Below are 11,518 nucleotides of genomic sequence, written 5' to 3'. Positions count from 1 at the left end.
TATTATTATTATTTTATTTATTTTTTCACATTTGAGAATAATAGTGAAGTCATCAAAACTATGGAATAACATAAATGGAACTATGGGAATTATGTTTTGACTAAAGACATGAACTCTTGACTTTTCTCAAGCAACTTCTTGAGGAATCACCCTGAGATGCTTTTTAAACAGTATTGAAGGAGTTCCCATCTATATTGGGCACTTATTGATTGATTTTCTTTATTATTTGGTCCAAGTCATCAATTTCAAACACTTTTTTTAATTAAATTATAGTTGAATATAATTTTATAATGAAATAAATTAATATGTTGGCACAATTATATTTTTGTCTACAAAACTAATTTCAAACATTTAAGCGTACGCCTTCAGATCAAAAGATTTTTAAGATCATGAGAAACATTTCAGGCAAGTGTATATATATATATATATATATATATATATATATATATATATATATATATATACATACATTCGGTATTGGCAATTTGGCATTTTGCAATACATACGTTTGTAATCATGTAGGCCTGCCTGTTTAAATATAATTGTCTTTAATTGGTTGAAGAGGTAGGAGAAATGAAAACTAAGGTTTCGAAGCAGTTGTACACCAAAATGTTCTTTTTATTCAGAATAGGTAAAGATAGATTTCAGCCTAATAGTGATACTTCATCAGACCAGGATCCTTTTGTGGACTTCAATTCGGCTTTTATCACCATCAGCACTGCTCTCCTATGGACTAAATGAACCCAGCTCTCAGTTCTCACCTCTATTTGTCAGTGGATCACCAGCTTTCTGACAGACAGGCAGCAGCTAGTGAGAATGTGGAAATGCACCTCCAGCACATGTACCATCATCAGCAGTGCCCCCCAGGGATGTGTGCTCTCCCCACTACTCTTCTCCTTCTACACAAACGACTGCACTGCCTAGTGTCATTCAGGTTCTTGGGCACTACCATCTCACAGGACCCACATAGATTCAATTGTGGAAAAAGGCCCAGCAGAGGTTGTACTTCCATCACAAGCTGAGGAAGTTCAACCTGCCACAGGCACTTCTGATACAGTTCTATTCAGCATTCATTGAGTCTATTCTATAACTGTCTGGTTTGGTTCAGCTAGTCAGACATCAATATTAAAAGGATAGTTTGGACTGTTGAGAGGATTATTGGTGCTCCCCTACCCACCCTGCAAGAATTGTACACATCCAGAGTAACGCAAAGGGCTGGTAAAATCACGCTTGACCCCATTAACCCAACACATCGAACCGTTGCCTTCTGGCCTGCGCTACAGAGCACCAGAACAGCCAGGCACAGGAACAGTTTTTTTCCCTCAGGCCATCCACATAATGAACAGTTACAACTGCCACAAAACACTTTCCTTTTTATCCACACGACCATGTGCAATATTCAATCCATTCATTCCTACTTATAGCTAAATTTTATTTATATATTTAACATATCCAACCTCTTCTTTAATACATCACCTTCACATGACTGCATATCTACAGTAAGATCCTGCTGATATTGTTGACATTTGTATGATAAATGGTTGTGATTTTGTGTTATTGTGTTAAAGACTTGATGTTTTCACCACTAAATGAAAACAAACATGTATCACAATTTCAAGCAAGAATGCCAACTTCATACCAACAGTCATTATGAACTACTAAGACGATTTTAATGCGCAGAAATCATATCTGAAGTAAGAAGGCCAGTATTTACCCACCAAAAAAGTACACAACAGATGGTAAAACTGTTTATTTTTGCAGCTAGTTAAAAACCCTTTAACATAGTTGTGAACAGACACCATGCCGGGGCTTAAAAGAAATGTGTAATCAACCCTGATGGAAGGCATATGAGTTTAAAATCAAGACACTTCCAAAACAGTTTTTGCTTCACAAGCATTTCATCACATAGGTGGTTTCTGTAAAATAAATTGCATGCAACAATTTCCTGTTTAAAGGAGTATAAATGTATTACACCTCCAAAAGAATGTATCTGACCCCGAATGCAACATTAATTCGAAATGCAATTTCTGAAGTGTCTTCGTTTCAGTGTACAATGGAAACTTTACATATTTTTACAGCACAGGAAATCAACATTTATTCCCATTCATTTTAAACAGTTCCAATACTTGTGCTATAAATACATTATTTTTAATATCCATGTGCTACTAGACAAATTAGAAGATTCAATCTTGTCAGATTAAAAGGAATGTTTCAGTTTCAGTAAAAGCTCAATTGACAGCATTTGTAACAATTACCAATATATATATATACACACAGATCAGCCACAACATTAAAACCACCTGCCTAATATTGTGTAGCTCCCCCTCGTGCCGCAAAAACAGTGCCAACCCTCACTAAGAATAGCATTGAGATGATATTCTTCTCACCACAATTGTACACAGCAGTTATCTGAGTTACTGTAGACGTTGACCTCTCTCATCAACAAGGCATTTCTGTCCACAGAACTGCCCCTCACTGAATGCACCATTCTGAGTAAATTCTAGAGACTGTTGTGTGTGAAAATCCCAGAAGATCAGCAATTACAGAAATACTCAAACCAGCCCATCTGACACCAACAAACATGCCACGGTGCAAATCACTGAGATCACATTTTTCCCCATTCTGATGGTTGATGTGAACATTAACTGAAGCTCCTGACACAGATCTGCATGATTTTATGCACTGCTGCCACACGATTGGCTGATTAGATAATCACATGGATGATTGTTGGTGCCAGATGGGCTGGAAAATGACCATACTGGTTCAAACTGATAGTCTACAGTAACTAAGATAACAGTTCTATATAATTGTGGTAAGAAAAATAGAATCTCTGAATGCTATTCAGATATGCGGGTTGGCACTGTTTTGGTCACACGATGGGGAGTTACACAATATTAGGCAGGTGGTTTTAGTGCTGTGGCTGATCGGTGTACATATAAATAATTTTAAACCATGCCTCATCTTGGGGGAAAATACATACTGTATATAACAGATAGGGCAAAAAGCAGAGTTACGGTAAGGCATGCAATGGAGGTGAATGGAACATTTAAATACACACAGTTTCTAAAGTAGGCATAAGACTATGATTTTAGTGTGATAAAATCTGTTCTACAGGATGTGTGGGATAAAACTGCCAACAGGGTTTACAGCATTATGTCATCACATTGTAATGTGTTATGTTACAAAGATATGGTTGGCAAGAGAATTTAAGAAAATTCTAAATTAATGTTAACAAGTATGTGTTGTAGCTATACTTGGGAAATAATGTGTATTTTAGCATTTATGCACTGGCTCCATTCACTTCCATTTTAAGTGGCTCACTGTAACCGCCATTTGTTTCGTTTTTTTAATAAATAAGGTACAAGTCCAATTTATTATTTTTTTTAACATGCCACAAATGCAGTTGACTGATTTTAACTTGTATAGAAACAGAACATTCCTTTAAAATAGCAATTATTTTCAAGTCAGAAGGGCTTTAAAAGTGCTATACTCAAAAAGATAAAAAATTCAAAGAGCTTTAGCTCTTAAGTATTTGCACTTTAATATGCTATAATATAGAATCAAAGTTTATTTCATTATAATTTCCGCCAATATGCCAAAATACATTTAACAAGATGCATGAATACATATTTGCAGTGATGCTAACAGCCATATCCATAAAATAAATTAAATGGATAGACAAAGAAAAAAACAGGCCACTTAAAAAGCATCAAACCTCCAACTTCTGTGACAAGGACAGAAAAAAAAAAAAGAGCATAACATTTATTGCATCCTTGGTTTTTAAACAAGCCCGCTTTGCATTCATATTGGCAAGACTATCTACTGGAGAAGTAGTTCAGTTCTCATTCAAATATCTTAACCTTCATAAAGAAAACTTTGCTGATAGCACTTGGCTCAAGTGTAGAGACTAAAACTGGATCTGAACACACACGTCAAGTTTTCTCGTCATGACACAAGTTTATGAAGCGTTAGCAAAATTTTCTTTGACAGCCATATAGAAAAGTGATCAAAACACTCAAGTGGCAAGAACGTAAATATTGTCAAAGAAACTGCAGCATAGATTGTAGATGCACTGAGTAGCAAAATTTTCTTCAGAAATTTACGCATCAGCAAACGTCTGCTACAAAGTACTACATTTAGCAAAGTGATCCATATAATATATAAACCCATCACTGAAGTAACTATGCATAGACGGTACCCTTTAGTGTCATTTTAGTCTAAATTGTGCCGTTTTATATTTGAAAAGTTTTTTTTCCAGAGAGAGCATATCCATGTTGTAATTTATTCTAAATTATCTTTGAAATTCTATCAATACTGACACTTACCTCTTATCTTTAATAGCTGAATCTCACCGTAAACTACACACCTCTTATAGAGACTGATAACTCCAAAAAATATTTAATACTTACAAAAAAAGTTGGGGGGGGTAACTACTACTTGTACAGGAATTTAGAAGTTAAATTTGAAATCAATTAAATTATGTAGAAAAATAAAGTAATAAGGTGTACAAGAAATCCAGAACTTGCAGACCTATACTGATGCTAAATGTTGACTGTAAGATACTGTATGACCCCCCCAAAAATGCAACTATTTCTGTAATCAAAACCATCACAATGTTGTTATATGTATTCAACAGCTAACATATGATCAAATACAGGAGTAGGTATGGGATGTTAATACAATAAAACCAAACAAAGAAAAACTCCCTCAGAAATTATTATATATTTGAAACCATCTAGAAATATTTGACTAAAATTTAACAATTCAAAAAAATTAAATTGATCCACTCCTTAAGAAATGGAGTAGACGTTTGATTTACATCCAGCTTTACAACAGAACCCCAGTGCTGGTGACAGATTTACAACACACATTCTCATCGAAACTTGTGACCAGAAATGCATTTCCCTAAATCTGGTCTTCTGGATCCTTCCCCATCACTATGCAGCCACTTTGTTATCCTTCTGAAACAACAAAATTAAGACGAAAGTTTGAATGATTGTTTACAGTTTTAAATTAATATGAAAATCAATAAACCTGCACTACTGGTCAAATGTTGACACTTGACTGAATTGAAGTTTCTTAAATGACGCTTAAATGCTAACAATGAGTTCTGTAGACAAATACACATACATTGAGCATATGCAACATTTATTTTCAAAACTTGTTATTTTGATTGAAAATTTAGTGTGAAGCGATCTTACAGCATGACTATCATGATTGCTCTCCATTTAAAGTCTCTGTGGAAGGTGATTTATCCTGTTTGGAACATACAAACAGCAGGAAATGTTCAAGGAACAAAAAGACGTCACTTATTTAAATAGTCAGAGTTGAGTTTGAATAAATTTGTTCATTAATCTGAATTAAAATTGTAACCGTAAACTCAACATCAATATTTTAAGTTTATTTTAAACTTCACAACTAAGAAAAAGAGTTTGTCAATATAAATGTAACAAAAACCACCTCTGAATTATGTTCAGCAGGATACGGATCATAAAATATATATATATATGAAATGCAACAAAGTGGTTTCATAATGAAAGCATATGCTTTAGGAGTATGAAGTCAAAATTGTCCTTCAACACACTTCTTACGGCATTCTGTTGACATTTCAATTATTTGTTAATTTTCCCCTCCACTTGATATTTGCTTGAATAGGAGCTGCGTTGGTCTGCAATCAGTCCGAAATCTTTAAATTACAACCAAAGAATTTAATTGAGCTCTTCTTTAACCGCAAAAATATTAATAATAATTTTGTCATAAATTCAAAAGTGTCAGAGATATAGGCTAAAAAAAAAAAACGTGCATAAGTTACCCTGTTTTACATTAAAAATAAACATTGAAAAAAATAATTTCATAACCAGCTAAATTGTAGATGAAAATCTTGTAAATCTTGTAGCATGAAGTTTAGCTTCATACACAAACTCTGTCATCGAATAATACATTTTATAGTCTATAATTAAATTATAAACAAAACATTTCATTGTGCATGTTTGAATGTTGTACAAATGCTGTAAAAGAATGTATTTTAAGCAGCTGGTCAGTGCTCTGGATATAGTCAATCAATAATAAATAGGTGCTGTTTATCTGTTTAGAGTTGCTGTTTGCTTTAGCAATACCGCTTTTCCCTGCCCAACTATTTAAAAAGATACAGTTAATTCACCAAGCTATTATGGACCAGTTCAAGCTGATAAGCAATATTATCAGCAATATATAATATTAATACTATTTTTATGTATTTTATTTTTATATGCTGTTTTTAGTAAACTGTGAGAGACAGGATGTGGGTGACTTAGTGAAGTTCTTAATTCTACGTTTTTAACCGCGAGCACCGTTTTAGCTGCACAAATGGCAGACGCAATTGTACCAGTTGTCAGGTCCCGTGTCGGGTGAAACCGCCTTATTTAGTTTCTATTACATTGGAAACATACCCATCATGGTGTTTTCGATGTGCCAGCCACTTCTGTAGTTGATGTTATACAGTAGTCTCTGTAGTATGCAGTTGTAACATTCAAGTGTATTGGTTGACTGATGAGTGTCTCTCGCTGTTTTTCGCTTAAACACAGCGAAACAACTCTGGCTACATCTATGACTTCAGGGGCTAATACAGCTGCATGCACACAGAGATGTGTTCATTAATTTATGTTTTATTTATTTCATTGCATCACAAATGTCATGAACTCAGCAGTAGTCCCAAAGGCTCCATGACAAGTCCAAGTCCATTAAAATTGGACTCGTGACTCAAGTCAGAATCCAAACTCAAGCATCCCGACACCACTAGCAGCTTTTCTTGTCGACAGTGGTGGGTAAATGTGCAAAATCACCCACCACAGTGCATGAATACCCTGGCTGTTAGATTATAAATAATGCAGGGGCGCGACAAGTTTACAGCATCCAACAGTTTAAAAGCCTTTATAGAGCCAAACCATTTACTAGGGATGAGTTGTGATCTTCGAATGGTCGAATAGTCGAACTGCGTGCGAAATTCGATCATAAAATAGCTTTTTCGAATATCATTATATTTTCCGCACCTACCATCACAGATCGCGCAGCAGGGTATTTTCAGGTCAGGGACACAAGGTGTCGCTAACATGAATGAAACCCCCTACTGCGTGATCTAGCTAGGGTACACGTTTTGTACATAGTGTAAACAAAAAAAAAAGAAGAAGATCATTGCCGTTAACTCTGCGACCAAACATGCAACAACCAAGAAGCTCCGTGTGGGACTCATTTAAAAAAATTAACAATGATAAAGTTGAGTGTAAATTATGCCAAGCAAAGCTGGCATACCACCACTCTACAACAACGATGCATAGCCACCTGAGATCAAAGCACCCGGCAGCAGCTTCATCATCCTCAGGCAGCACGCAGCAGTCAATGGCTAGTTTCTTGGGTAGACGTAAGTTGGATGCTAGGCGCAGTGAGCAGATCACTATGCTAATTACTAAGATGATAGCTAAGGATATGCTCCCTGTCAGCGTTGTTGAAGGAGAAGGTTTCCGGGAGTTAATGAAATTCATTGAGCCTGAATACACCATTCCAACAAGAAAGACAAATCACAACCAGCGTAGAAAAAATGCATGGTGAAAGTGCAACTGATCTGCGCCGCCGTTTAGCGAGTGCTCGTACAGTTTCATTGACCACGGATTCGTGGACGGCACTGACAACTGAATCATATGTTACGATCACTTGCCATTACATGCTTAACTGGGAGATGCAGAGTGCCGTTCTGCAGACCAAAGCCATGCCAGAGCGACACACGGCTGAAAATCTGGCACTTGTTCTTTTTAATGCTCGCGACCAGTGGGGGCTAACTGGAAAGGTCACAGCCTGCGTGCATGACAACGCAAAAAACATGGTTTTGGCCAACGCCAATGATGAATTTGAATGGGACTCACAGCCCTGTTTTGCACACACACTTCAACTTGCAATAAACGATGGTTTCAAACTACCGAACATAAAACACATAATTGGAGCTGCTAATCACCTAGTTTCCCATTTCCACCACAGCACAGTTGCAACACAGGCATTAAAGCAAAAGCAACAACTCCAGAATTTACCTGAGCATAAGTTAGTGCAATCCTGTAAGACCAGGTGGAATTCGGTGTATGACATGTTCCAGCGCTTATTGGAGCAGCGATGGGCAGTGTGTGCTGCCTTATCAGACAGGAGTGTCACTAAGCTATCAGACGCACACACCCTAGAATTGACAGATGATAGTTGGATTGTAATGGAGGAGGTCTTACCCGTGTTGCACTCGCTAAAATGTGCCACTACTGCCTTGTGTGGGGAATATGAAGTGTCCGTCTCCATGGTGTACCCGGTGACCGTAACGTTACTGTCCAAGCATCTCAAAGAAATCCCAGGGGAGAACGCCAAAGTCAAGGGATTCAAAAGCACAGTGTCTGTATCACTGGAAAGGAGACTCGGTCCTGCAGAAGTCAGCAACGCACGAAAGGTTGCATACATCGCATCACTCCTAGACCCAAGGCACAAGCACCTGAGATTTGCAACAGACGATGTTAGAGGCGCTGTGCAGGCCGAAGTCAGAGACCTCCTGTCCAGCATTGATAACGCTGGAGACACTGACGTAAAGGGAGAAAGGTCTACCGAACCACCAGCGGCTAAAAATCCACGAAATGACACCCTCTCTGCTGCCGCGATTGCTGTTTTGTTTGGCGATGATAACATCGAGCAGACAGCAACAGCCACAACCGAACTCTTGCAATACTGTCAAGACATATGCCCACCAATGAACGCTGACCCCATGACATGGTGGAAGGCCAACGAGAAGAAATATCCCCGCCTGGCAAAGTTAGCAATCTCCTACTTGAGTGTGCCTGCGACCTCTGTGCCATCCAAGCGGGTCTTCTCCGCGGCTGGACTAATTGTTAATAGGTTGCGCTCACGTCCGCTCCCAGAACATGTTGACATGCTCATTTTTTTGAACAAGAATATGACATATGCCTAAGCGTTAGACTATGAATAGTTACACTGATTAAAACTAATTTGTTTAAAAAGTAGGCAGGTTTACATAAAATCATTATGACATGTATCCTTCCGCATTTATTTTATTTTTTGATCTAACGAGCATCTGGTTTGGCGATGTAGAAACGGACTGTCTTGCTTAATGTTTTTTTTCCTTTTTTTGTTCTTCCAATTAGCCTACTGTGTAAAAAAAAAACACAACAAAAACAAGTTCCTTGTTCAATTAATAAACAGTTTGTTTGATGACAAACCGCAAAAGATTAAATTTCTGTCATTGTGAGTGTGCGTTTTTTTTCCCTTCCGATTTTCGAACAGTATTCGACTTTTGCTCCTTGATTATCGAATGGCATTTTTGGCAGATAATCACATCCCTACCATTTACTATAGTGTCAGATAGAGACTGCAGAATGACTTCTGACAAACACTCTCCACCAAACTTTTTTTACTCAAATAAATAAAAGTGAACACATTAGCCATGTTTGATGGCTGTACATTAAAAGGACTAAAAGTAAAGAATTTTATTTATATTAAATTAAAATAGATTTTTCATCAGAGAGATGATTTTAAAATCATTTGTCTCAATCACAATTTGCAACAGAATTGATTGTTTTTCCCCCAGCCCTAATGAATAATTACATATTTTTTGATGCATTAATTTGTATATAATTTAAATCGCACTGAATTAACGCATTAAAATCAATGGCCCTACTTAGTCATAGATTAGTAATCAGCAGTAAACTCATTCATTACCCTGTACTCAAATTCGGGGAACTCTCTTCCTCCTTGACTTCCCCTGAACCCTCCTCTAAACCCGCTACTGCCAGCATAAGATCCAAACGACCCTCGACTGATGAAGCGACCCCGGCCACCTCTGAAGCCCATACCCCCGCGGCCTCTGAACCCCCCGCGGCCCCGTCCATGCCGTATTGGGATGCCAAACGTCTCTGCGTTCATCCGCCGCTCCTCCGCCCATGTCTGCCTCCTCTCTCTAATCAACACATTTCATAAAAACATCAGTTAGTGTTGATTACATTCCATGTTTCTATAGCAACAGTGCAGTCCAGTACAGGAATTTCACTGCAGTACTGACCTGGGGAAACCTGATCCTCCAGACCTCTCAGCCACCTTCCTGTTTGAAAATCAATTCAAAGGGAAACATCACAAACTTCATATATCATAGGACTGAACAGCAACATTTTACATGGAGGTTTATATAAAATCAAGGAAGGGTGAGTAAACGATGACAGAATTGAATTTAGTGTGACCTATCCCTGCAAGTGTGTGCTGCGTATCATCAGACCTGGTGTCGTCACAGGAGATGTTGTCAAAGAATGATTTGGATTTATCGTAGTAGCATTTTGATCGCAGTGGATCCTCCTCATCAGCGTTTCCTTCACTGTTCTGAGTGTCCACTCCTAAATCACACTTATCCTCACCGTTCACCGCCTTCTCACACTTCTCATCTGCACAGAGAAAAAAGTAATGTCCAAATTTAACGAGCTTGTCTCATGCACCCATGAACGTGCGCCAGAAAAACGCCTTAAATTTCACTTTGCTTCTCAACAAAACCCATCAACTGCCAGTGTTTGGAAAAGATGGGCCAGGATATTCATTATTTTCCCTTTCATTTTCCGCATTAGAAACGTCATCAGGTTGAGTAAATCACGACAGTTTTTCATTTGTGGTTGAATTATTCCTAGTCGTTGCAGAAGTTAAAGTAACAAAGAGCAGTTTTACAGCATTTATGACTCTTGGTTTATTGTTGTGTGAATGTAAATTAAATGTTGCAGTCTGCTGTTAAGAACTGATGCTTCTGTACCTTTCAGTTTGAGTTTGCTCTGGAACTCTTTGTCGATCTCATCTTTGTTGAACTGAGCATTGGCACTCTCAAAGTCAAAGTCTTTCTCAAACCGCATGGGTCCTTCTCTCCTAACGGGGAATCGACCTCTACCGCGATGACCTCCGCCACGACCCCGGCGAGCAGCAGGAGGACCAGGAGCTGAGGAGAACGCGAGCACATGAGTTTACCACTATAAATTACCTGTGAGATACAGAAAATATAACCCTTTACACTACAGGAAGATTATATGGCTAACTAACACCTATTTTAAACAAACAGAAGCCATAAAACACAAAAGAGATGGTCTGGCAGAAATCAGTTGAGTTAAATGAAAGCAGAAGTGAACAGACATAATTTAATAAAACAAAAAAGTGAAAAACTGTAAGCTAATCAAAATCAGCTTTATTGCCAGGTATGTGTACATATGCAAGGAATTTGACTCAGGATTGTACATTGCTCACGATGTGCTTACTCATACAGAAAAAAACACAATAAAATAAAATCAGACACAGGCTTCAGTGTAGACAACATAAATATACACACTATGAACAAAAACAATATAGACATATTGACAGTGCATTGATCAGAGTGCAAAGGATACAGGAGTAAAGTTATTTTTATCATACATGTACACAGTGTGATGAAGCATAGTGCAAAGGATGCTGGAATAAATAGTATAGGTATTTTGTGCAG

General features: G+C 37.7%; 1 protein-coding gene across 1 annotated transcript in view; it reads right to left on the bottom strand.

The window, feature by feature from the left end:
* Nucleotides 1-1,741: 1,741 nt before the first annotated feature.
* The window catches only part of LOC127640073 (protein LSM14 homolog A-like), a 30,588-nt gene continuing 20,811 nt past the window's right edge, over nucleotides 1,742-11,518 (bottom strand). The window contains exons 5-9 of the mRNA XM_052122462.1: nucleotides 10,805-10,984; nucleotides 10,286-10,448; nucleotides 10,076-10,114; nucleotides 9,736-9,973; nucleotides 1,742-4,961 (exon numbers count right to left, since the gene is read on the bottom strand). Coding sequence (XP_051978422.1) covers nucleotides 4,938-4,961; nucleotides 9,736-9,973; nucleotides 10,076-10,114; nucleotides 10,286-10,448; nucleotides 10,805-10,984 — 644 coding nt within the window. The 3' untranslated portion in view covers nucleotides 1,742-4,937. The remainder of the gene's footprint in view (nucleotides 4,962-9,735; nucleotides 9,974-10,075; nucleotides 10,115-10,285; nucleotides 10,449-10,804; nucleotides 10,985-11,518) is intronic.

Source organism: Xyrauchen texanus, chromosome 49 (genome assembly GCF_025860055.1).
Source record: "Xyrauchen texanus isolate HMW12.3.18 chromosome 49, RBS_HiC_50CHRs, whole genome shotgun sequence".
Taxonomy (NCBI): Eukaryota; Metazoa; Chordata; class Actinopteri; order Cypriniformes; family Catostomidae; genus Xyrauchen; species Xyrauchen texanus.
The sequence above is the reverse complement of the archived record's forward strand: the minus strand, read 5'-3'. Positions and strand labels throughout refer to the sequence as shown.